Raw genomic sequence first — 25,472 nt, forward strand, 5'->3', positions numbered from 1 at the left:
ACTACATGCCTCGTACAAAKTTGCTACAACGTGTGAAAAAATTCCATATACACACGCATATACTTTACTTACGCTTAAATGCAATACAGAGTACTTGTGCATTCACGCCACTGCGCTGTAGCTCTCAGCGGGGAATTCATTGGTCGTCACCACGCTCACAGAGACAGTCATGTAGGAGCTCAGGTTAAGGACAGAGTAGGGCACACAAGAGGGAGCTAAAAGGTCCTTGACCAGATAGCGGCCACTTCTTCTGTTTTCCAACATGTAGCCACAAAGTATTCTCATCTTGTTAGTATTACCTAGATAATGAACAACCTATACTGCTCTTTTCCTATATTGTTCTCTTAATTCTCCACCTTTATAATTACACACACAATCGTATTACAAAATTTTGTGTCGAGATCCCCATCAGCTAAAAAGCATGAGAGCCACCACAGTTCATAAATGATATATTAATCAAGCATCTCTTAACTGCAGGGTGTTGGTGTCATAAAGTAAATATTTAACTACAGTCATCATTACTCCAAACAATTCCATTTTACACATTTAAAGTTCCTATTTTTCTGTTGAGGATATCTGATAACTTCCACTAGCATTAGCATTATCCAGCGCCCTTATTCTACTCTTTTCTCCATCTGTATATACAAACCACTCCACCACTTAAATAAGTAACACAATCCAGAGTCACTACAGGAGATATTGCTAGCACAAACACAAATCACTCTCAGTCCCTGGATTTCCTTCTATGAAAATCATCCCACTCCCACGTCTCAAAAGTGTTTTGGTGTGCAATCTTTAGCACAATCCCCAAACACCCCATGGTATTTAACAAAGAGTTCTGGTAATAGTAAACTTAAGTACTTTCTTAATCTTTCCCCTTCAAAGGCTTTTCAAGTATCTCTTGTCTTTGCTAAGCACCATGTTGCCTTTGAGAAAATCCTGTAGGGCACATACAAAGTACTCGGCTTACCCTCTCCATGTTCCTTAGAGAAGCCAAAATAGCCACAGTTTGATCTGGTTGAACTTTGCCTCCATGCCAGGCCATTCCTCCCTCCGCCCTAGGGAGGAGAGAGTGAAGGAACACCCCTTAGAGCAGGTGTATGCTAACTGAGAACAATGTTACGCACTTCACGAAACCACGTTTGCCACTTTGTGGACCTTTTGCAATACAATCTAAGTTTTGCTTCACTAGTGAAAGAATTATTTTCACATATGTGCAAAACCAAGAACTTACATTGGTCCTTTTTTATGCACGATGAGCTGTCTGGCTATAAAAGCCTGGTGGAGATAAAGTGTTCTAGTCTGTCAATAGATAAATAATTAATTGTAGAGAAGCACCTAGTTACAAGGTACACTGCCTCGTCCCCACAGGGGGAGGCACCCCACTCTCTAGCTCATGGTCAGCAGATACCCTGCCATTACAGCACACGTTTTACAACTGAGGAAGAAAAAGCCAAGCAGTTTTTCAACATCTTAATTAACCCAGTGATGTAAAGACAGTTTAAAAGGCGTTCAAAGAAGTCACTAGATTTTTCTTTGGAAACTCTCTAACGAGCAAGACAAGACAAGACAAGACACTACCTTGTCCTCACAGGGATGCCTGGGCTTTAGCTGGAGAGAAACGCAGATTCCCCGAAATGAAGCGCCGACCTAGGCCCAGGCCCGGACGGCTCCGGGGGAGCCGGGCCGGACCGGTCACCTCAGGTTCTCCCCGCCGCCTTCCCCAGCCCCCTCTCGCCTCCGGAGCGAGGACGGTCTCTGCCCCCTCGGGGGCGGCCCTAGCTGCCCGCGCAGCCCCAGCCCGCAGCGCGCCTCCTCCCCTGGCCCCACCGCCCGCCTGGCAGGGGGCGGCCCAGCCCGCGGGGGCGGCTCGGGTGCGGTCCTGCGACTGCCGCGCCCTTTCCAGGAAGCGCCGCGGAGCAGCCAGGCGGGAGCCGCACAGAGACGCGGCCCCGCAGCCTCCGTGCCCGGAGCAGGTAGGGCCGCCCGCGGGAAGGGGGCCGGGGGAGGCGGGAGCCGGCTGCGCGGGCGCAGGGGGCAGCTCCGGCGCCGGGGGGGCCGCGGACGGGGCGCGGCTGGCGCCCCCCCGCTGCCCCCGGCTCGCGCCGCGCCCGCTCCCACAGCGCCCGTGGGCTCTGGATGCCCGTTGGCGCGCGGCCGGGCGGCCGTTGGGGGAGCTGCGGGCGCGCGGCCGGGCGGCCGCTCCCCCGGCATCGCGGCTGCCTCAAGCGGCCGCTGCAGATCGCTGTTTTCGCTCGGCCGCTGTGGTTTTTGCGGGTCGCGTGTCTCTTGAGACACTTCGGCCTAAATACAGGCTCGAAAGCGATGCCTTTCGTTCTACCGTCTCTTCAGCAGTCCTCTTGGATGGAGAGTACGAACTCTGCCCAAAACTGTTAGGCATGAGCGTGCTGCTAATTGCTTTGTCCCGGGCAAGAGGAGGGTGATTCATCACGGGATAAGGTGGTTTCTGTAGGTACATTTCTGTAGTGCAACTTTATAAACCACTGTGGTTGATCTGGCAGCAAAATCATGGCTACCTAAAGTTTTAGAGTGTATCTGAAGTGATCTTTCCCCATTAATGATGACCTGGCAGCTAACCTGGTTTAAATGGTTAAACTCTGCTTAACCATTCTTCCAAGAGAAGAGAGGATATTGCTTTGCTGAGAAAGGCCACGATGACTACCTGTGCGGATGTTATGCAATGAAAACTTAAAAGACATGCAGGACCAGTTTGGATTGGAATTTTTCTTCTAGGGAACCATTAATCTAAATTGCATGTAGGTACTTGTGTTAGATGACTTCATGTATAAGATTCATTCAAGGTTCATCACTGACACTTTAGAGGATTGTTTTGCTTTTGTTTTTTTCTTAACTCAAGTTAGTTTCTCTCTGACAGATACCACACCATGTTTGTGATTTTGGTACTGCTGTGTCAGCTACATGTGATGGTGTTTGCATTTCCTCATTGCACAGAGAGATTAAATAACTTGAAGCATGAATTGAAAGAAGGTAACTTACTTTTAACCTGAACTTATATGCTTTCTAAAATAAAACTGTATCTAATTTGTTTCTACTGAGAAATCTTTTTATAGGTGTGTAAATACTGGGGATTTTTTACCTCATAAAAAGTTATTTTAAATTGTTTTATACTTAGTTTTAAAACATTTAGATATCTTTTGCTGAAATGATTRATAATTGGCTTGGCTGTCAGTTTTAAATATTTATCAGATGCAGTAGTAAGTGTAGACTGGGAAGACTGACCTTGCTCTGGGTCTCTGGATGCTTGTTACTGATGTAAGCAGAATCCTCTAAGCGCTATCTGTCCAAAACAAAAGTTTGAAATCTGTATTAAGACAGTCCTACTTTGATACTACTTGAGCACATCACACCACGGCTACGTTTGCATATCCAGAATTGATTTGCATTTGAAAGGGCTTATTTGTTTGTTTTCTGGTATTCAGAAAATATATAAATCTCAAATGTCTTTACAACACCTTGAAAGATAAATATAGTGCTACTATTGCAATTCTCCACTTTGGAGGGAGTTGAAGAGGATTGGTGGTAAAACCACATGAAGTTCCCAAGAAGGAATGAAGCCCTATGACGCTGAGCAGTGTGATACTTTTAAGCATCATGGCTTCATAACAGCATTCATAAGTTAGCTGTCCCATCTCCTCAGTGGATAAGGAATGCTAAAACCTTAAAAGGGACTTAAAATCATATTGAGCAAGGAGCTGCTTCAGGGCAGTGTTGAGCAGAAACATGGCCAGCAGAAAATTGCTTAAGACAGGTTATTTTTTAAAATTGATATTGCTTTGGGGCATAAAACTTACTGTTGCCGGGCTGCCTCTTCCTTTTGCATTCCCAGAACCCTCTGTGAACCCTCTGTAGAAGCTTCACCTGATGATAGCCTTGGATCACTCTTTATTCAAAGTTTGAAAGAGGGGCCCCAACTCTTTTATCCAATAATTTAACAAATAGACCACTTGCCAAGAGTATAGGGTACCTGCATTGAAAGGATACCCTTTCGCCATTTTCTGAACACCTTTTACGAGCAAAGTGACTTTATTTAGCACTCTGTGTGGACATGTTTTTAATGAAATTCTAGGCATCCTATAACTGGATTTACCATCTTGTTCAACAACGGCCTAAGGACTGCAGAAATGCATTTAGTTCCCTCAAGGATGGGAGAGGATTCAAATTCACCTGTTTCACCCTCCAAATACTATCTTAATCACTGTGTTGTAGGTTATTTGGAGGTAGGGACAGGTGCACTTCGACTATGTCCTGCAAAGTGAAAAAAGTGCAGATAAATGGATAAGGACTCTGAATCAGCGAGAAGAATGGATAAGGACTCTGAATCAGCGAGAAGGAGCATGTGTCCCTACCCAGGTTAGGACTAGGAATTAGTAGTCTTAGGTTCTATGCTAGGCTCCAGACAGCCTGCTTCTGCACTTCACATTAATTAAAATACATGCATTATCTTATTTAGGTTAAATATTTTTAATTCAGAAGTACAGCTAATACTGCTTAAATGGTAACAAATGAAGCACTACTAGAGATTTGTTTCAGAAGACTGAAGTTAACTCTGATGTGATTTGTATTGAACCAAGATATTGATAATACTTCTTTCCATATAATTCTTTTGCTTTTCCACTTGTATGTTTTGGATGAAGTCCTTCTGTCTAGTTACTCTTAGATACAGCATTAAAATATTTTAAGCTTAGATTTTCTTCTAATTACTTTAGAAGAACAGTTTTCCCCCTTACACAAATGTGTGCGTACGTGTGCCTCCTTCAAGTATTCTACCTTATTATTAAAGGCATAAACAACCAATATACAAGTTACATTGCAGTTTTCATAGGAGTTTTTAGAGAGAGAGTATTTTGAGATGCCACTGCAAAACCTAACAGTAACTACTAGGGTAAAAATTCCTGAATGATGTGATAATCTAGACATATAAGCTAACAAGAGCACAGAACTAATTTGTAGTTGAATAACTTCATTCTGTGTCTCATCTCTTTTTTTAGCTGACTGGCTTGGTATGTAACAATGCTGTTTCTGCATTACACTTGCAGAAATAGTCCTCCAGTCATCTTGCTTAACCAAATAGTCTGAATTTCTTGGAGTACAGATTAGGCCTTCACTGAAAGCCAAGCCAGAAAACTAGTTTTGTCAGACAAAGATGATTTCCTTACAAAAAGCTGTAGCAAAAACAGGCTAAAACTTGATTATGGGAAATGCCTGGCAAGAAACTGCATTCCTGTATTCTAAAGTCTTCTATAATTTCACTAACCTTCTGAAATCTCGCCTCACAACTTACTCCATGTTCTTTATGGACCTTGTAATAAGCACAAAGGAAGAAAAGAATTAAATGTCTTCGGAAGTGTCTACTGTCAGTAACATTCCTATCATGGGCTAACTTAAAGCAAATAAATATGGTGATATGCCAGCCTTTATATAAAACTTCCTTCAGTTATTAGACATTATCACAACTGGAAGAAGGAGAACAAATGCAAAATGAATGGGACTCCTCTGTCATTATTCTAAACTCAGATTCTGTAAACAAAATTTGGAACTCACAGATACCAGAATATGTGAAAGGAATGTATACTGAGGATTCTTTACAAAGAACAGACTTTTTTTCCMATAGGTCAATGTTTTGCTTTGTCTGAATTTGATTGGATTTCTGTTTTATGTGACAATTACTTTGTTCTTAAGAGTTCCAGCAAAAAAAATGATACCCATATCCCAGAAGGGATAATATCAAAATTGAACTCCCAACAGCTGTCAAGAGAACCAAATTCTCTTGGCCAGTATAAGGAATAGCTGAAATGCTTTATGAGAAAGGAAAATACATCTATTTTGTATTGCATAGTTAGAACAGTTAGCAGCAAAGACAACACTTTAGGAGGAGAGCTTGATGGTTCCTTATACTGTATGTGGTTGAGAGATGCTAGGGGAAGAAGTGAACTCAATACACTTCTTTGGGATATTCACCATTCTTTAAAAATACCAGATTTAGCTTTCCTAACTAGCTTTAAATCAATTTGATTTTTTTCTTAGTGTTCACATCAGAAAAGGATGCCAATTTATTCTTTGGAAGACATCTTCTGAATAACAGATTTGATTTTGAAGCATTCACACCAGATAACCTGGAAAGGGAATGCTTTGAAGAGCTGTGCAGTTATGAAGAAGCAAGAGAAATTTTTGAAGACCCTGATAAAACGGTAATTGTTCAAACTGAGTTTAGTATACTGAAGGTTACTGAATAAATGATTACTGTATTTAAATACTGCACCCCTTCAGAAAACAGCACTTAAAACAAGATGTTTATTTTATAGAAATATAGAAAGTAGAGACCCCAAATAGCTGGTGTTACTGTGCTAGATACAGTACTCTTAAAGACTTTAGATAAGAGCTGCAATTCAGCAATCATAAATATAAACCAAACTCCAAAAGCACCACTTATGGATACACCCATATGCATTTTCAGAATCTCAGTATTTTTCTTGATAACTTCTTAGAAACTTCTCAACATGCAGTTTCAACATATTCCCTGTGTCATGCTTACAAATTGGCTGATCCTGTGCTTGTGTCGTGCCAAAGAAGTGTTTTAGAAGACAGCAGTAGGTGATAATAAATCTACAGTTCAGCTGTTGCTGAGTATTCCTGTAGCATCATCTTCTAAACTGCTACCTTTATGTGGCTGGAAGAAACCTGGTATGAAAGAGAGGAAAATACACAGGAAATATTTAGTCCCAGTAGTGGAACATGATCACAGAATCACAGAATCGCTGAGGTTGGAAGGGACCTCTGGAGATCATCTAGTCCAACCCCCCTGCTCAAGCAGGGTCACCTAGAGCACATTGCACAGGGTCGCCTCCAGGCGGGTTTTGAATATCTCCAGAGAAGGAGACTCCACAACCTCTCTGGGCAACCTGTTACAGTGCTCTGACACCCTCACAGTGAAGAAGTTTTCCCTCATGTTCAGATGGAACTGTCTGTGTTTCAGTTTGTGCCCGTTGCCTCGCGTCCTGTCGCTCGGCACCACTGAAAAGAGTCTGGTCCCATCCTCTCGACACCCTCCCTTCAGATACTTGTACACGTTGATAAGATCTCCTCTCAGCCTTCTCTTCTCCARGCTAAACAGGCCCAGCTCTCTCAGCCTTTCCTCATAAGAGAGATGCTCCAGTCCCCTAATCATCTTTGTGGCCCTTCGCTGGACTTGCTCCAGTAGTGCCACATCCCTCTTGTACTGGGGAGCCCAGAACTGGACGCAGGACTCCAGATGTGGCCTCAGCAGGGCTGAGTAGAGGGGGAGAATCACCTCCCTCGACCTGCTGGCAACACTCTTCCTGATGCACCCCAGGATACCATTGGCCTTCTTGGCCACAAGGGCACATTGCTGCCTCATGCTTAACTTGGTGTCCACCAGCACTCCCAGGTCCTTCTCCGCAGAGCTGCTCTCCAGCAGGTCAACCCCCAACCTGTACTGGTGCATGGGGTTGTTCCTCCCCAGGTGCAGGACCCTGCGCTTGCCTTTGTTGAACTTCATGAGGTTCCTCTCCGACCACCTCTCCAGCCTGTCCAGGTCTCTCTGAATGGCAGCACAGCCCTCTGGTGTATCGGCCACTCCTCCCAGTTTGGTATCGTCAGCAAACTTGCTGAGGGTGCACTCTGTGCCTTCATCCAGGTCATTGATGAAGAAGTTGAACAAGACTGGAGCCAGTACTGACCCCTGGGGGACACCGCTAGCTACAGGCCTCCAACTAGACTCTGTGCCACTGATCACAACTCTCTGAGCTCTGCCATTCAGCCAGGTCTCAATCCACCTCACTGTCCACTCATCTAACCCACACTTCCTGAGCTTGTCTATGAGGATGCTATGGGAGACAGTGTCAAAAACCTTGCTGAAGTCAAGGTAGACAACATCCACTGCTCTCCCCTCATCTACCCAGCCAGTCATTCCATCATAGAAGGCTATCAGATTGGTTAGGCATGATTTGCCCTTGGTGAAGCCATGCTGACTACTCCTGATCACCTTCTTKTCCTCCACATGCKTGGAGATGGCTTCCAGGATGAGCTGCTCCATCACCTTTCCAGGGATGGAGGTGAGGCTGACTGGCCTGTAGTTCCCTGGGTCCTCCTTCTTGCCCTTTTTGAAGACTGGGGTGACATTGGCTTTCCTCCAGTCCTCAGGCACCTCTCCTGTTCTCCATGACCTTTCAAAGATGATGGAGAGTGGCTTAGCAATAATGTCCGCCAGCTCCCTCAGCACTCGTGGGTGCATCCCATCAGGGCCCATGGATTTGTGGGTGTCAAGTTTGCTTAAATGATCTCTAACCCGATCCTCCTCCACCAAGGGAAAGTCTTCCTCTCTCCAGACTTTCTCTCTTGCCTCCAGGATCTGGGGCTCCTGAGGGCTGGCCTGASCAGTAAAGACTGAAGCAAAGAAGGCATTCAGTAACTCTGCCTTCTCTGTATCCTTCGTCACCAGGGCACCCACCCCATTCAGCAAAGGGCCCACATTTTCCCTAGTCTTCCTCTTACTGCTGATGTATTTGAAGAAGCCCTTCTTGCTGTCCTTGACATCTCTTGCCAGATTTAATTCCAAACAGGCCTTAGCCTTTCTCGTTGCATCCCTGCATACTCTGACAACATTCCTATATTCCTATATGATGGTTGCCTGAAGAATGGCTCTTGCTGCCTGCAGTGCTAATCTCTTCATGACCCTAGGTATGCTCTGCACTGTCAGAAAGAGCAAGGAATACACACCGATTTTGAAGCTGGAAACAGCAATGGGTTTGCAATTGCTAGCATTTCCCTAGAAAAGCTAGGAAACTTGTGTCAGAATCTTCCTGGAGTCTTTTGCTGGATAGCAGCAGTGAAGATTATAGCAAAGCACATTTAATGCTCAACAATCATGCAACATAAGTTTTTCTCTTAAATAAATCCTATTATTTTTCCTAGGTGATGTGAATTCAGATACTGTTCATGCAAATGTGTGATTCTTAATTACATAACTATTTGCCTCATTAATACTCTTCTGTAAGGAATTCCAAAGATTAATTGTAAGCATTTTTGGTGTTATAATATGCACTAACTGCTACTGTAATCAGGAAGAAATCTCTCTATATGATGCAATATTGAACAGTTGAATGCATTGAGTTCTTTTCTCGTTCACTAACTGGCATGTTCTTTGTTTCTGTGAAATTATATTTTTTTATGCAAACTTGAATGTATGAGGAAAAATGCCCGATGATAAATAAGTACAAATCCATCAGTGAGAGTTGCTCCTGTCTGTGCCATGGTTAAATTTTGCCTAGAGTACCATATTAAAAAAAAAAATTTTTAATAAGCCTGACAGTTATGTATCTCATATCAGTGTGATCCTTTGTATTTTTATAGATGGATTTCTGGAAAGACTATTCAAGTAGAGGCCCTAAAATAAAAACAGGTAAGTCATCTTTTTATTCTCTTCTTGTTCTTTGCTTACATTGCAGTATCTTGTGTTTGTTATCATAGTATATTCTTAAAAATAACACCATGCATTCAGTCAGCAAAACCAAATTTGATTTCTTTACTGAATTTCATAGTGAACTGTGCAAGTATACTGCATTAGCTAACATACTAAAATGGATCACTGAAGTGTCTTCATTATGGTGGATCTGTTCTTAGTGTGTAAGTAAAACAGTTTGTATGTTGTTGTCCATTTCTGTTCTATTATACTATATGTCAACTTTGCAGTAACTCTGTGGCTGCTTTCCATGGGTTTTGTTTCATGTTATTTTTTTTTAATAATAGTATAGCAGTCTGAATCAGGTGCATTATGCCAAATGTTTTATAAAGAGAAGGTCAGTATGACTTGAAGGATTTACAACCAGATTAGAGACATGAAGTAACATTCAGAAGGCAGGTGAGGGAAGACATCTCAACAGTTACATGTACATAAAAGGGGAATGTCTGCTCACCTATGCTTTAAGCTGAATGTGAATGGTACACTTTGGTTGTATTGCACAGGCACAATGATTTCTCACTGCAGGCTTAGACATCTACAGAAAGGAACTACCTTATAGCACAGCAAAATTAGTATTTCACAGTGTATACTCTATACGGAGTATGTAAATGGAGAGAACACCATGCTGTTATTCACCTGAAAATAACCAATGTTTTATCTTCAGATGATGATACGCTACAAAAGATTAATGTTACAGGACTTCTCATTGGTCTAGTTGCTGCTGGAGTAATGTTGGTCATAATTGGACTGCTTATTTTCTACTGCTGCAAAAGTAGATGCAAATCAAGGCAACCACCAGGGTAAGGAATTTCACTATTAAAAAAAAGAAACAAAAAACAAAGAACCCAAAACCTTGGTTGCTTAAGAGTCAAATTTAAAAATCACTATGGGTTGGTCTAACTGTGTTCTCAGAGGAGCCAATGGGAGTTCTAGTTCTGTCTTTTCTGGAGGCAAAGTTAGTTCAGCACTGGCGGTAGTTATGAAGTTAATTAATCCCACAAAAACATAAAACAGCACTTGTGTGGCTGACATAACCTTCTCTTTTGTATCTTTTTGGCTCCAAAATATTTTTATTAAAAAGTGGAATCCCTTTAATGGTTTGAGGCCTGCAATGGAAAGTGTAGTGTGTTTTGTTTGCCCTTAAAAGTAGGGTGTATGCCTCATGGCACGTGGTCTACTTCAGGAGATGTAAAATGAAGTAGGTTGGGGGAAATAGCAGTTCTGTAGTCCTGCTTGCTCCTTCATCCTAAACCTGAAAAGAATACAAGAGGATTCTGTGCTTTTTCTCCCCTATAAATTTTCCATTACTGAACTGTTCCTACCCTGTAGTCTGGAGAGAATATTTGGCTCATGGCTTTTATGATCATTCAAAGTAAGTTTGGGGATTTTTTATTTTACAACTAAGATTGTATATGCTTCCTTTCCTTTATTAAAATGGAAGCTGCCACTTATAATGCTGTTAACTTCATTTAGGTACTTGGATTATGTAAGAAACAGAAGAGACAATTCATCTAACGTCTTCAGAAGACATGAAGAGTTTTCTTTAAATCCACTTCCTCACAGAACTGATGATTCAGGACTACCAACTTATGAGCAAGCAGTTACTGCAGGCGGACAACCTGATGTGCCACCACCCCCTTACCCAGGGCCCACAAAAGGGGCAAAAGTGTTTAAAAAGTCTATGTCACTTCCGGCCTCTTAGTCACAAACCTCCTCCTGGAGTAGTGGAGAATTACTGAAACATAATATACTTTAAAAAAGTGCGCTACCTTGCATATTGCAAGACAGTTTACAAAAATGTGAAAGTTTTACAGATCTTCAGCACAGCTAGGAGCAAGTGAAAATCCCATTTGGGAAAAGAGATAATCTGTTGCAAAGGTTATTGTGCTAAGAAGAGAATGTATAAAGAGCAGGTCTTGTACTGCCACCCTCTTCCATATGCACTTTGAGCCATCCCATCATACTATTGATGTTTTATTAATAGTTTCATTTTGTTTCTTTAGAAGGAACAGTATTTTAATTGTTTTTATTGACACTAACCATTTTTTTTTCTGACTGTTAATACTTTAAACCACCATGAGAAATCTACTTGGTTGTTTAATATATTCCCTTCATTGCTGCATGGATTTTGTTTTCATTCTAGTGATAGATTTGAATATGAAAATTATTTCATGGTTGATCTTTCAACTGTGTATGTATTATTGCTTCTGGATTATATTGATTTGTTTTAGCCTTTGCTGGATAACAAACTGCTCAATTTGTGTGTTTTTGTCATTATTATTTTGGATGAAAAGATACAATATTACCATTTACCCATATTATTATTATTATTACCCATATTTGCCCATATTGTCCATTTAAATTTTACCTTTTTCAAACGTTTGTTTGATATGCACTTCAACATAGTATTTAGTGTTGGACAAATTGAGTATGGTGGGTATTTGGGGGAGGTGAGTGTATGTTTCTTTTATTATTTTTTTTTAAGCAAATAGCTGGAGACTTGTCCCTTGCTAAAACTATACTTGGTATATTTTATCTGGAAATTACCCAAGTTCCACAGATGACCTTCCTCTTGCAGTTTAAAAGTTTAAATGTGGAAGAAGCAGATATTTGGTTAGTGGAATAAAAAGCCAAACTAGCCCACAGCAATACTATGCATAAGCATGTATTGCCCTACTAGGATAACAAAATGATACCTTTAAGTAGAATGAGACATGCTATTAGATAAATATTCCGTATCCACAGAGCTACAGTTAAGAACTTTTACTGGTTAATTTTATCAACACAATTTCTGGATCTTCAATTGTAGCCACCACTGATTTTTAAGTCATATTAAAATAACAGTTCCCAATGTTATATGGCCTACAAAAACATCAGTGTCCCTTTACCTCCTGGTCAAATGGCATTATGGTGGAAAAGGCTTCCTATGGCCACAGGAAGCCATGTTGGAGGGTCTCACAGGCAACATGCTGGGCTGGTGATTTCTGCATTAAGGTAGCTATAGTTGGACACTTAAAACAGAGCTGTGGCTAAATGCACTTTTAATGTAAAAGGCTGAATATTTATATGTAACATTTTACTGATTTTTTTAAACATGCTATAACCTACAGTGCTATTGAAAGAGATGTAGATGATTGTTGTGAAGTTTTTAATCTTGTAATGCTTTTGTAGAGATGAAAATTCTCTAATCTTAGAAGATCAAAGGGTATATTAGAAGTGCTACATTGTGCAAGTCCTGCCCATTGAAAAATACATATAGCTCAGCTGACACCAGTGGACGCAGAACTGTTTTCTTATTCCTAAAGCTTCAGATTTGGCTTTTGACAAGTCATTTAAACCGCTTTGCAGTTTCTCTCCTGCTGGCAGATGGGAAAATCCCCTCCTGGGGACACTGGGAGCTCAGTCCATTTTTGCGCTGCTTCTAAAAGTGTTTTGAAGTTCTTCAAGGTTGCTACACTGTAAGATTGAAATGAGTTAAGTGCGTTGTGTGAGATCACTTTGTTGATAACTGAAATGCAGGGTTATGATGAAGCTATGGGATTATAAGGTTGCCTTGGTGGTAGAACAGTTCTCCCCTATTTCCTTTTCATTTAGGTAACTCAAGTTTTAAATGTGCTAATCAGCAGCTCGAGCTGTAGAGCTCACTTTTGCTCCATTTTTCTTGGGACTGAAAAATGACTAATTTAATGGGAATGATAGGAGAGCTTTCAAGGAAAGGGATGTTATAGGGTTTGTGAGAGTTCAGAATTTTTAAAATGTTACTACAATGATGTATACATTTGGAAAAATCACATTTCAAATAAAATATGTAAATGGTACAGAATTTTTTTTAATCACTTGAAATTATATTCTTCCTACTTTTACCTTCCTATGAATCATTTGCAAATGATTCCATGCAATGTTGACATTCATTTAAAAAAAGAAATTAAGATCCTGTAGCTGTTTAATATGAATACTGTAGCTTTTTTGGCAGGAAACTGCTCCTTCTGTAAGGTATACCACTTCAAATGTGGTCAAAGAATCTGCAGTTCGGACCCTGAAGATACTCAAAACATCCACTGACTGAAACGCAAATACTGTTTGCATGTAACATCACAATTTGCAGGACACATTYTCTTCATTATATATAATTATGGAGCAAAATATACACATATAACTGGACCAGTTAACTTAAATGTAACTTAAGCTTCTCTCCCCTGGTATAGGGAGGAAATTCCCTTGAACAGCAGTTGTTTGGGCTGGGTTTGTTCTATTTTATAAAAATACTCCTGGCTCAAAACCCACTCTTGCTCTGTATCTTGTCTCTTTTTAGAGCTTCTGTTTCATCAGAGATAGCAGAGGAAAAATCAAAAAGAGGTGAACTATGGTGTTTTGTGAGTTAGTAAGTGTCATCACATTTCTAAGTTTTACATGCTCTTTTGTTTCAAGATGTAGTTGCTATTAGAATATCATGGACAGCAAATGTAAATCTCCTTCAGTGTGAAGGGGAGGTAGCTTTTTGAGGAACAAAGCAGCAATGTTTAATTTGTGTACAGACTTAAAATATTAGTGTTTTGGCTTTCAGGACTTTCTTTTCAAGGGCTACTGGAAAGGCAGTTGATTTTAAGTTAATTAACTACTATGACAGTTGAAAATAAAAATGCCTAAACCAAACAATGGGAAAAATTAGGTAGTACTTTGATTCTATTCACTCAGAACAGGTTTAAACATGACAGGGTACTTAATGCTATTACCCATTGTCTTGAACATTTTCCCCAAACTTACTATCCTGTATTGACCTTTCATCACCACAGAGGTTTGGAGCATGCAACTTTTTATAAATCAGGTTATGAAGTGTGTAATTTAATATATAACTAGTCAGGATGATTATAAATTATAGCAAATAACTGAAGGTCAGAAAAGCTGTCTCTGGTTCTGTCACCTGAAAAATAAATCGCTTAACCTCTTTTTGTTTCAGTGAAATAAGAACGCCTACCATTTATGTAAAATTTCTCAAATCCTCTGATGAATAGTATTATAAACATTAAATATTTTTCATATTATTTTTTTGTGATTTCATCAGAAGAGCAAAAAATGAAGTGCCACACAGAAGTGCACTTCCTCACTCCAGTTCAGGGAAGTGTGAGTCATGAACCTGTTTTGAGTTTAATCCTTGTCCTGTTAAGGTCTGTGGCAAACTTTTTATTGGCTTCAGCTGAATGGGGATTGGAGCCAAAATAAAATAACTGATCACTTCAGGTAATAAAAACTATAATGCTCTGTCATTTAAAGTATATATACTGCAGTGTTGTTGCCAAGCTTGATTTACAGAATATTCCATTGTCTTAATGATACTTATTCACATAAAGTAGAATTTGTTTGTGAGACTGATCTGCATACTTGTAATTTGGACAGCACAGGAAGATTCCTCGTCTTTCCTTAGATTACCAGCCTTGAATAAGCTGCATTAATAACCTGTAGGAGGTTATTAATGACACTGCTTAATTAGTGATCTTGTGACTTGATTACACATTCATTTAAAGCTTGCCTTTTATATGTATATATTTAAGCTTTTCTATCTAAAGTCTTATCTGCCAACAAGGGTTTTATTGTGGCTGTCCTCACTTGTTCCATGTGGTATAGAGAACAGGAAGGAATCCTCAGGTTTAAAACCTATCTTTCAAACGTTTCAAACTTGTTCTAGCTACATCTTAAAGGTCTCTTAATTCATTCCTATCATGTACAAGTTTATCACTATATAATTTTCATAGTCAAGAACTTATATATTTTCCTTTCAAAAATCTTAAGCATATCTTCCCAAATACCGTGCTTTTTATTCAGGTAATAACTTCTGACTACTTTCAGCCATTCCTGAATTGTGTAAACAGTTAATAAGATTAAGTAACAAGAACTAACATATTTCATTTCTCCTACCCATCTGACATAGCCTTTTGAATGCACTTGTCACTGGTTGTATTTTAATCCTACCTTCATGTTAAGTGCTGCAGTTTGGATTTTTTGGGGGGTTTTTTAAGCAATACTTAAAGCTCTACCAGTCTCTATATTATCTCGCAAAACAATTTCCAATAAATATTTGAAGAAGTTAATCATAACAAAATGCTAATTCAGCCTATAATAGAAAGTTAAAAACAAAACTGACAACCCTTTTGAAAATGTTTTTATAAAGTTGGTAATAGCAAACACTCTTCTTCATGCCTTATAGCACCAATGGAGAAGGGGGGTCATGGTTTGTTTTCTTTTAATGTTGCCAATTTCTGCTCTCGACAACAGTTTCCTACTTTACTGCTCTATTTCATTTAAGCATCTGATTCAGAACTAAGGTTCTGAACTGTGAGCCACAGTCACTGAAGACTCAAGACGAGCCAGTTGAAACAGGGATTGTACCCCTCAATCTTCCTCAACTCTCAGCAGACCTTTTGTTGAGAAGATTTAACTAACTAAACACTGCAGAAAAATATCATGTTTCTTGCAGGGTTAGTGAAGTGAGCAAGATCACATGGGATTGCAATGAGTACCAGAACAGGCATGAAATGGCAAAGTGGGGAGCAGGACTTGACTTTTGGTAGTGGTGATTTCAATCTGAAGTGCAGGTACCCATTGTGCAATGAGAATAAACTTCTGCAGAGAGGCAGGAAGGACAGATGAGGGCAGCTAGGTACAGCTAAAAAGTAGCATTGCTAATGCAGACAGCTTTTCTGTTAAGCCCTACTGCTATGCATTTATTAGGTTTTACTCTTCTGTTAAGGCTACCTTAAGCTTCACCAGAAGTAACTACTTGTATTCAGTAGATTGAATATGAAATTTTAGCTAATAAGGTGAATGGCTGGCATAAAGGAAGCCCAAGCCAAGTCTAAAATGTAGAACAGAAAAGAGAATCAGAGTATTAAGGTTGTCATTTTGTCTGTGGTTTTCTAGAGACTCTTGTCTATCTCCACTAGTAATTTTTTAACTTGTTGGCCAGTTTAATCACATTCCTGCAGCATGGTAACATTTAAACTTACTATGAACACACATTCAATTGTACTTTAATTTTTAAAACAAATTTCTAATTTGCATGGGATTAATTCATAAATAAACCATTTTCAAGACCACAATTTCTGTTTGGTGCGAAGAATTACATTAGTAGGTTCAGTGTCTTAACCCTGCACACAGATAGCACAGAAAGGCTAAAATCTGCCTGTGGAAATGTCTGTGGAAAACGTGACTTCCTCTGGCAAGGGCATTATGTAGAACAGTTCTAGGTTCTACAGTGCCTGTACCCATCCTTTCCGCAGAACTGATACACAAACTGTATTATCACTGTATTGTGGGTAGAGTGTTACTCCTCAAATTGCACATTTTATACAGGTTCTAGGGTACTGCATGTTGCATAGTATCCTCAGAGGAAAGAAGTTAGCAAATAAATGAAGTGCCTCACTACACTTAATTAAGCCATGCTATTTTGTCCACAGCAGGAAGACAAGTCATATTTGTGCTTTTTCTGCCAACCCCCTGAGATGAGATGGGCTAGCTAGTTAAACCCTCCTCAAAGAAGAGCAGAATCTCCTTCTGTATTTGAAGATCAAATAAATCTTTTTATCAGTCAGCTGAACTGAGATTTGGAATGCAGCTGGTGGAATGTAGATGCTTCATTCTCATTAAAAATCTTGGGAAAATAGGACCCAAGTTCTTTGAAAATGCCTTGTATGTCATCTGTTTACAATATTAGGATTTTAACTGCAGTTCCCAGCTGCAGAAAATAAGGGGCTCATATCCACTGGATTTCAACAATTCTAGAAATTTGCTCTATTTGCACAACTTACAGCACTCTCTTACAGTAGTTACAGTGATTAATAAAAAAAAGCTAGCCAAAACTCAGATTAATAAAATTTCTCACCTAACTTTTAATCTCAGTATCTGTTTAATAGAAAGCCAGCCCATTTACTTTAAAACTTCAGAAACAACTACCCTTATCTGAAGCAAAACTGGATAATTTGACAAATTACCTGATTAATTTGACAAAATACCAAAATGTCAGCAACAGGCTATTTCCAGCTGGGAATAGTAGGTCTTATGATATACCAAAAAGGTAAGCAATACTATTTATTAGCTTTAAATTGGAGTTTGCTATTGACTCTAGTTAGAAGCAAGCCCCCAGAATTTTCACCATGTGGATGCTTTTCTTCTATTTTATCATATAATACTTTCTCTTTCACATAACTTCACAATGGCAACTCATTAATTGCTTACATGGAAAACAACAAAATGGTATCAAACGTATTTTAAGCTATTCTTGATGCAGTAGATTTTGTCCATGTTGAAAAATATACAATTACACTACCTCCTTTTGCTTTTCATTGAACCTTTCCTTTCCCTCTGATTTTTTTCCTTACTGTTTTACCTATCATTTGTTACTAAACTTTTTTCCTTCTCTTATTCCTTATTCTGTATCTATTCGTAATCTCCTATTGCGCACACACACTTTTTTCCCCCCCTTTTTTTCCTTTTCTGTATATGGCTCCCAATCACTTGGTCCCTTCCCATTCTCCAAAAACCACTCTTCTTAAATAGCTTCCATATTCTCTTCATTGCAATAGCAAGGCCTTTAGCTCCTTTTATCTCTCCTGCTTTCAGAGTCTTCAGCTCCTCTTTGCATGGCCACCTAGACTACAGAAACGCTGAAACAAAGGGAGCTATCACAAGCAAGTATCCTGCTCCCTACATTCTGGGCACCCCTCAAAGTAAGGTAGTATTTGGACTTTAAAGTATCAGGAAAAATATTTTATTCTAGAAATTGGTACATTTAAACATTAGTTTTGGAAAGGCCTTATCACAGATTTTAAAGTTTTGGTGCACTACTTCATTTAGAAAATAAGAAACATCTGTGATCACTCAAGTTGTTCAAGCAGCTCCAGTTTAAGTTCTCTAAAGATCAGTAACTATTTAATAGATATTGAATGTTAAATATCCAGCATGGGTATGATACAAAGGATAATATCTAGCAAGAGTTAAAATACAATACTCCTTGTTAAACCATGAGTTTCAGAGTGAAGGCTTTATTTAGGTTTTCTTTTTCCTATGCTTCATTGCACATTTCTGCCACTTACCTTGCTAATTCTGGTGCTCACTAGATCACTCGGTGAATCAATTCAGTGCACTCACTGAGAAGATATGTAGAGTTTTCTAGTGGACTGTTGAGTTGAATCAGCTTAAGCACCAGTGTTGGTGTCTTAGAAAGTGTAGAACCACATGGCCAGAGGCAGGGTTAGGCAAAGTGAAGGAAATGACGACTTCCCTCTCAGTTCAGTCATCTCCTGTAATGTCAGAAGTGCCATGATTTAGTAGATGTTCTGTGTGAAAATCACAATTAATACCCCGGAGAGTCCTAAAGACTTTGCTTCATTTGATTGTGAACTTACCTAGGCTTTTCACTGAAAAAATGCACAGATACTTGCATGTAAAGAAATGCAAAGAAAGAAAGCATCTGTTCTGAGGCTCCAAGATAAGGTGTGTCCTTTGAAAGGCAGCCTTTCCTTCCCTAGTTACACACTTGTGAATGTCTAGCTTTATGTTTAAAGAGGCCACACGCCAAATTAAATGCAGAATCAAATCTATTATGCAACTGCAACTTTCTGCTTTGGTCAGAATCATAATTACAAACAAAAAAAAGTCAGTGATAAATAATAGGCCTAGCCAAAACTCTTGTTATTACTGCATAACATCTGATTTACTTACCCATTACTGTTTACGGAAGATACCACAGTCCGGCACATACAAAGCCTGCACAAAGGTGCTATATCCACATTCAATAAGTAGATACCTACCGCCCATCAGTGCTCAATAGAGGAAGAAGCTGCAGTAATTTTATTTTTCATTCTTTTTAGAATTTGGTAGCTAATCGATCCTAGTTCTGCTTTGGCCTGAACTTTGAACTTCATCTTATGTATTCAAATTATTTGAATGTTTTTATCTCTGAAACATTAATATTCAAAAGAGAAAGTCTGAAAATCTCCAAAACATAATTTTTAGTGAATCTTGAAAATTCATTCTCTCAGCATAAGGCTAATTTTTAAGCATTTCCAGACCTTCTGTTGAAAAATAGTAAAGGGCTAGCCACTGAAAACTAACCATAAAGATATCTATATGTTAGCAAACTATTTGTGATAATGCAATAGTTCCAAAATAAGGTACTACTATGAACTGAAATACAATCCTTTTTTGTCCACTGTCAGCAATCAAGTTGTAATCTCAGACTTGCAGAGTTAACTGCATGCCATGCCTTCCACTACTTTCTTCAATCAACAACAGCTGAAGCCACTGATCAGCTTGCTGAATGCAGCATGTGCATCTCACTACTCTTCTTCCCTGATTCTTTTCAGTCCATCAAAAACTGCACTAAAGCATAGCAAAGATTTTGCCGAAAAAATTTGCAAATCTAGCTGAAAGCTTTTTAAGGTAAGAAAAAAACCCCCTGCTGCTTAAACATGAAGGAAGAGTCAGGACAAGACCAAAGCCAGGCATCACCTATTATGGAAAAGGAAAAGACAGAAGCAATGCCCTCTGCGGAAGAGGGCAGCATAGGAGGAAAACCTTGTAAAAGCCTTGTAGCCTTTTTACCTGCAATAAAAAGGATGCAAAAAGCACAGGCAGCAACTACTGGTGCTATGAAGAATTACCCATTCAGTAACACCTGCTGTCTCACACACAAGGACCCTGAGTACTATTATCCCAGTATTTAACATCCGTGGCACTGTTAAAACTGTAACATACCACGTAGCCTTCTCCCTGGACAGTGCTGCTGGTCAGTCTTACATGTATACAATGTCCAAAATATTCAAAATACACTCAACAGATACACTGGCTGATAATTTTCCATTAACAGGGGGAATAATAGCACACTAAGCAACAAAAAAGTTACTATTCGGTGTATTCAATGATAAAGACATTCCATTCATTCATAGCATTCACAGTCTGAACTAAGTTTTATACAAACCACAATACTGCTCCTGTTCCATTCTCACCTTCTCTGTAGGCTTTATCTGTATTTATTTTCCTGTCTTTATGACCAAAACCACCATCTATCCTGTGTAGAAATTGCTCCCTTAATTTCGTTTGTTGATTTTTGAAACCCTCCTCACAAGTCTCCCCATTCTTCCTGAACTGCTTCACAGTCCCAGCAATGACAAGAAACTATTCCTAAGTCAACACTTGCCATTCAAGAAAAAAAGGGGCTGTAGGAAGAGACACTGTCTTCTTTTAAACCTTCATATACAGATGGAAGAAGCAGACACATTCAAGCTCACAAACAAATAAATAAATCAGTGTGAATTGGAGTATTATTCTGGCTCTGGATTTATGATTGATATATTGGTCTTAATTATGATCATGTCATAGAAAGCTGCAAATGACACAACAGTTTGATCCTGCATTTCATTTGGCATATGATCACTTTAAATATAAAACTAGGCCTTAAAAAGTGATATTGCCACTAAGCATTGCATAGCAATAAATTAGTTAAACAGCAGCAAAAAAAGGAGTTTCATTAAGAGGCAGAGTATATTAGCTAACAGTTCTGCATCAGAGCTGGCCTGATTCTGGCTAAGCTGGAACACGGGCAGAGGAGCCTGCTACTGTCAGCGTAAGTATATCTTTAAGCACTTCTACACTCTACAGAGATTTCTACACTTCAAGTATGACACAAGCCAAATCAATGTCTCATCACCAAAAGAAAAAGTTTCCTGCTCTTTCCTATCATCTCCTTCCTTCCCCAGACACTTCTGGCTGCATGCTACTGCTGCTTGCTTTGAGCCAGCACTCATCTGATGGAAGGCTCAGCTCAATGAAATTACAGAAAAATGGCCTGGAGAAAAAGCAAACTTTCTTTTGCCAGATGAGGGAGTTTACAGCTCACCTCGTGGCCAGAGCTGGTGGAAGGGCAGCCAGCCCTGCTGGGAGTGGGAGGGTGAAGCAGGGAAGGAGAAGGAAGACCTCTCCTCTCAGTGTCAGCAAGCTGCTAGGGGAGCCAGACTGTGAAACTGTACCCCTGGGCAGCACCCCATGCTGCAGTTCTGAGGATCACTTCTCGGACCTTAGGCAGACAATTACCATTTAAGTGTCACCATAAGCACTTAAATCTGTGCCTGAGTGCCTCCTAACCATGGCACATTTTTCCCCTGTAAACAATTTGTTGTTATTTTTCCAGAGGAAGACGGTTCATTTAGGGAGCGGAACAAGCAACAGAAATTCATGCACTGTCCCAGGCTGGTAAGCTGCAAAGATTGTGTTACAGTATTTTAATTTAAAATTTTGCCAGCTTTCTTAATGAAAGAAAAAGAAAGATTTCCATAATTTGCCTCCATAGAGTAAAAAATTGTATTAGCTTGTGTTTCAGCAAAATGTATTTTTAAGTTAAGTTTTAAGTCTCATTATTGGTTACAGGCACTGAACAGTTATGAAATACAGTTCTGGTTGTGTTAAAGCCAGCTGAAGCTCAGTTCCTAGATGGTACATAACTTCTGTATTTGAAACTGAAGCATTCCTCATTAACATGATGGGAATGAAAATATTTTCAACTAACATTCAGAATCATGTACGTATCTAGTATGACTTTTAAATACRCATCTTAAGATGTACATTTTAAGCTACACATTAAAACAACATATGTAATTAGCAGGATCTATCAAATGATTCATCACTGAGAGACCTTTCAGAAAAGCCCTGAATACTAAGTATCATGAGACACCAAGATATTGTTAAAAGTACTTATTTAAACATTCTTTTGTCATCTCACAAAACAATGTTACAAAAGACCTTTTTSTAACAAAAAGATAAAATGCACAACCTTCAGTGCATCTTTCCTAGACAGAGAATGAAAAAAAGCAGCAGGGATCAGTTTAAAGAGAAAACTGTACAAATCTCAAAGGCTGGTCTCAGAACAAGTAGATTTATCTCATGTATCTGAAATGCAAACAACTGGATAAACTGACTTTATCCTGTGATTATGGACAACAAGTGATGAAGGTTTCAGTCTACTCTGCCTCTGCTGCAAAGAATTTAAACTTAAAAATAGCTGTCACTTAACTTCTATTACACTCAACTTCTATTATTACTCTATTACAAGATGATCCACTCCTGCAACATTCAGGGAAACACTGTGTCTTTGATATATTGATACTTAGTTAATTTAGTGGTCTAAACTACTTTGTATATCTGTTTCCCTGCCTATAATTCTGGGCTGGTGTTTGTGGTTTGTGATTTCTTATGCAATATGACTTACAGTCATATATCTAACAGTATTAACATACACATTTTCTCTTTAGAGGAATAATCTTGTCATTATTTTAGAAACATTGTATAAAACAATGGTAGTTTTCCAATTTATTTACGTTGTTCCAAATTTCTGGCAAGAAAATTTTATATTATAGTAGCTCTACATTAACGCACTCATTCTTGATAACCAAACACTACAGCTAGGTAGAAAAGGCATTGTATGGCATTTAGGTCCATGTACCACTCTTTCTTCAGGCTCACTTGAAGGAAACAATGAACTGTAACTATCATATTATAATGGAGATTAGCTGAGATCCTGCAGGGAAATCAAAGAAAAACTGTAAGTCCTTCCCTGATGGAAATGCTACTTTCAATAGCATCAGCAGTGTAAGTGCTTGAGCATTAGCATAAAACTGGAGTCATTTTCTGACAACAGACCTAGTTCATATGTAAAACAGTAACCCTTGTGTTTCCCAGGGAAAGAAGGTCCCCCGCCCCCCACTGCACACACATACGCTCTTCCAGCTGCAAGCAATACAGGTGCTAACTTATGCAAATACAAGGAAAACTCACTCTGCTGGTTTCTGTTTTTGGTACACTTCTTTTCTTCTCCTTTCTCCCTCCACCTTGGCCTCTCGGTGACTTCATTCAGTCTCTTCAATGCTGATGACTTTCACACTTACCTCTTTCTACCGGTCCAAGGCTGTATTTCTTCCTCTATCTGACCTTGCTGCTCCTTGAAACTAAGCATGACAAAAATCAAACTTTAGCTTTTACTCCTAGAATCTCTTACTTTACCATTTTCTCATTTAACATTGATCACTTTCTCATTTAAGTGTTGATATCTTGAATTTTATCACTTGTTTTTGCATCTAATCTGATTGACTATAGACAAAAGTTTCTAAATCTGCACTTCACTGCAAAAATTCAGTTTATTCTGTGGTTTGACATTGCCTGGAGTACTACAAGCTGAATCTTCAAAGTATTTACCTGATAATTAGCATACACCTTCCTCTTCTGGGCACATCAACACCTTCAGGAGCACTCAAGTTTTCCTCTTTAAAGTGAGCAGTCCTCATCTTTACTTTTCAGGCCTTGCCTAGTCTTCAGCGCTTATTCTTCCTGCTCCTCAGCTCAGCTGACGCACGCGCTGCCCGCCATTCTCTGCGGGGACAGTGTGATGCCATCGCTCACCCGCTATCCTCCCCTCCACATAACTCCACTTCAGCTTCCACCCTGCCCAGTCGATGCCCACTTCACACTTCCATTTCAACAAACACCTGGTCACAGATACGAGAATTTACCACTTGTGTGCAAGGTGATTTAGAATGTTTTAAATATTTTTTTTTCTGTTGATTCCTCCCTTCAGTTTCCTCCCGTTCTTCTTTTGGCTAATTCAGACTCCAGGCCTGCAATGATTTATTTATGATGAATATACAACTCTTTTAGAAAGCTCTGATAAAAATATCTAGAAGATTAGCAGCTTTCAGTTCATAAAAAAAAAAATCTAACAAAGGACTGTGCTTTTTTTTATTTAGTCTCCGTCAACCATCATCAAGGTGATGATGACAGGACACAGGCTTGGAGCAGCAAGCCAAGGAACTGCTGTGAGTTGTTCCGAGTCCTTCTGCCTTACAGGAAACACGGACGTAAGCCCCCGCAGGCTGCCGGGAGCTCCTCGGGGAGCCGAGCCGAGCCGAGCCCACCCCCGCCGGCTAGAGGCGCCTTGACGAGTTTGGGGCTTGCGACAACCCGCTGAAGAAATAACGCGGTGCCGCCGTCCTTTAAGCGGCGTGGCGGCTGCCGCCACACAGAGTCACGGATCCCGCCCCGGCTTTCCGAGCCCGCTCCGCACCCGCGACGCCGACTAACTGGCAGCGCATTACCGCCTCGTTGCCCCCCCCGCCTCCATTTAACGTTGCCGCGGGGCGGGGCGCGCGCGCGTCACGCGGCAGCGCYGCGGGGCGTCACGTGGCCGCCGCGGGCCGGGAGGGGGCAGCGGCCGTGGCCGTTGCCCGTTGCCGGTGGGCGGCGGTTAGCACCTGCCGGCCGCGCGCGCGCCGCCGGGGCCGCTCAGACGCCTGGCGGGAGCGCGCGGCGCCTCGCGGCCCTCACAGAGCCTCCCCGAGGACGAGCGCCGCGCCGCGGCGGGGCAGAACAGGACAGGGCGGGCGGGCGAGTGGCCGCCGTACAAATTGCTTTACAAAGCGCTCCCGGTGAGGCAGCCTCCCCGCCTCGGGGCAGGAGCCGGGGTAAGTCAGCGGCGGGCGGCTGGCCGAGCCCCAGCCCACTCCCGGCCGCGGCCCGGCCCGCCGCCCTCCATCTTGTCGGCGCCCGGCAGGGCCGTGGCCGCCGCGGCCGAGCCCGGGGCGCTGCGCTGCGCCGCCGCTGACGCCACGCCGCGGAGCTGCCGCTTCCCTGAGCAGGAACAAGATGGCCCCGCCCCGGCCCCTCCAACAAAGCGCCAGCGCTTCGCTTAACACTGCCCCGCTGCGCTGCGCCCCGCGGCGAAACCGGCCTCCCCGCGCCGCGCCGCCCGGCCGTCCCCGCCTTCAGCCCCCTCCCCCCGGCGGCGGCGGCTACCGCCCCCCGCGCCGCTCCGCTCCCGCCACCGGCAGCCCCTGTGAGGCCGCGGCGCGGCCGCCGCGGCCGCCCGTGCCCCCACCACAGACCTCCTCCCGCGCGGGGCGGCAGCGGCCTCCCT

The 25,472-nt window shown here is 41.0% G+C and overlaps 2 protein-coding genes and 1 long non-coding RNA gene across 14 annotated transcripts in view; 2 read left to right on the top strand and 1 right to left on the bottom strand.

Annotated features, from left to right (window-relative positions):
* Nucleotides 1–1,922: 1,922 nt before the first annotated feature.
* On the top strand, nt 1,923–12,975 carry PRRG4 (proline rich and Gla domain 4). Its single transcript, XM_026087694.1, has 6 exons — nt 1,923–1,976; nt 2,897–3,009; nt 6,067–6,230; nt 9,412–9,460; nt 10,185–10,320; nt 10,994–12,975. The coding sequence occupies exons 2-6, from the start codon at nt 2,907–2,909 to the stop codon at nt 11,220–11,222; spliced, it is 681 nt and encodes a 226-aa protein (XP_025943479.1). The 5' UTR covers nt 1,923–1,976; nt 2,897–2,906; the 3' UTR covers nt 11,223–12,975.
* On the bottom strand, nt 6,316–25,472 carry LOC112976437. Of its 2 annotated transcripts, XR_003257028.1 has the most exons (5): nt 25,441–25,472; nt 23,759–23,932; nt 23,342–23,511; nt 18,607–18,813; nt 6,316–6,720 (listed from the first exon to the last, which is right to left on the bottom strand). It is a non-coding gene; the product is annotated as an uncharacterized LOC112976437 (long non-coding RNA). The 2 variants fall into 2 exon arrangements; XR_003257027.1 differs by lacking the exon at nt 25,441–25,472 and having other exon boundaries at nt 23,759–24,650.
* Nucleotides 24,891–25,472, top strand: part of QSER1 (glutamine and serine rich 1) — a 49,386-nt gene continuing 48,804 nt past the window's right edge. For 7 of the 11 annotated variants that reach the window (XR_003257023.1, XR_003257026.1, XR_003257025.1 and 4 more), the window contains exon 1: nt 24,891–25,020. The gene's annotated coding sequence lies outside the window, so the exon portion shown is untranslated. The remainder of the gene's footprint in view (nt 25,021–25,472) is intronic. The other 4 variants (XM_026087678.1, XM_026087679.1, XM_026087682.1 and 1 more) reach the window with 3 other exon arrangements.

This window comes from Apteryx rowi, unplaced genomic scaffold (genome assembly GCF_003343035.1).
Source record: "Apteryx rowi isolate R43461 unplaced genomic scaffold, aptRow1 scaffold_73, whole genome shotgun sequence".
Classification (NCBI taxonomy): Eukaryota; Metazoa; Chordata; class Aves; order Apterygiformes; family Apterygidae; genus Apteryx; species Apteryx rowi.

What these genes read in the sequence shown, in the direction of transcription:
- PRRG4 (XM_026087694.1), top strand. Translation starts at nt 2,907, where the DNA reads ATGTTTGTGATTTTGGTACTGCTGTGTCAGCTACATGTGATGGTGTTT. An exon ending in TTGAAGACCCTGATAAAACG is followed by an intron (nt 6,231 to 9,411) that starts GTAATTGTTCAA and finishes GTATTTTTATAG; the next exon opens with ATGGATTTCTGGAAAGACTA. An exon ending in AGGCCCTAAAATAAAAACAG is followed by an intron (nt 9,461 to 10,184) that starts GTAAGTCATCTT and finishes TTTTATCTTCAG; the next exon opens with ATGATGATACGCTACAAAAG.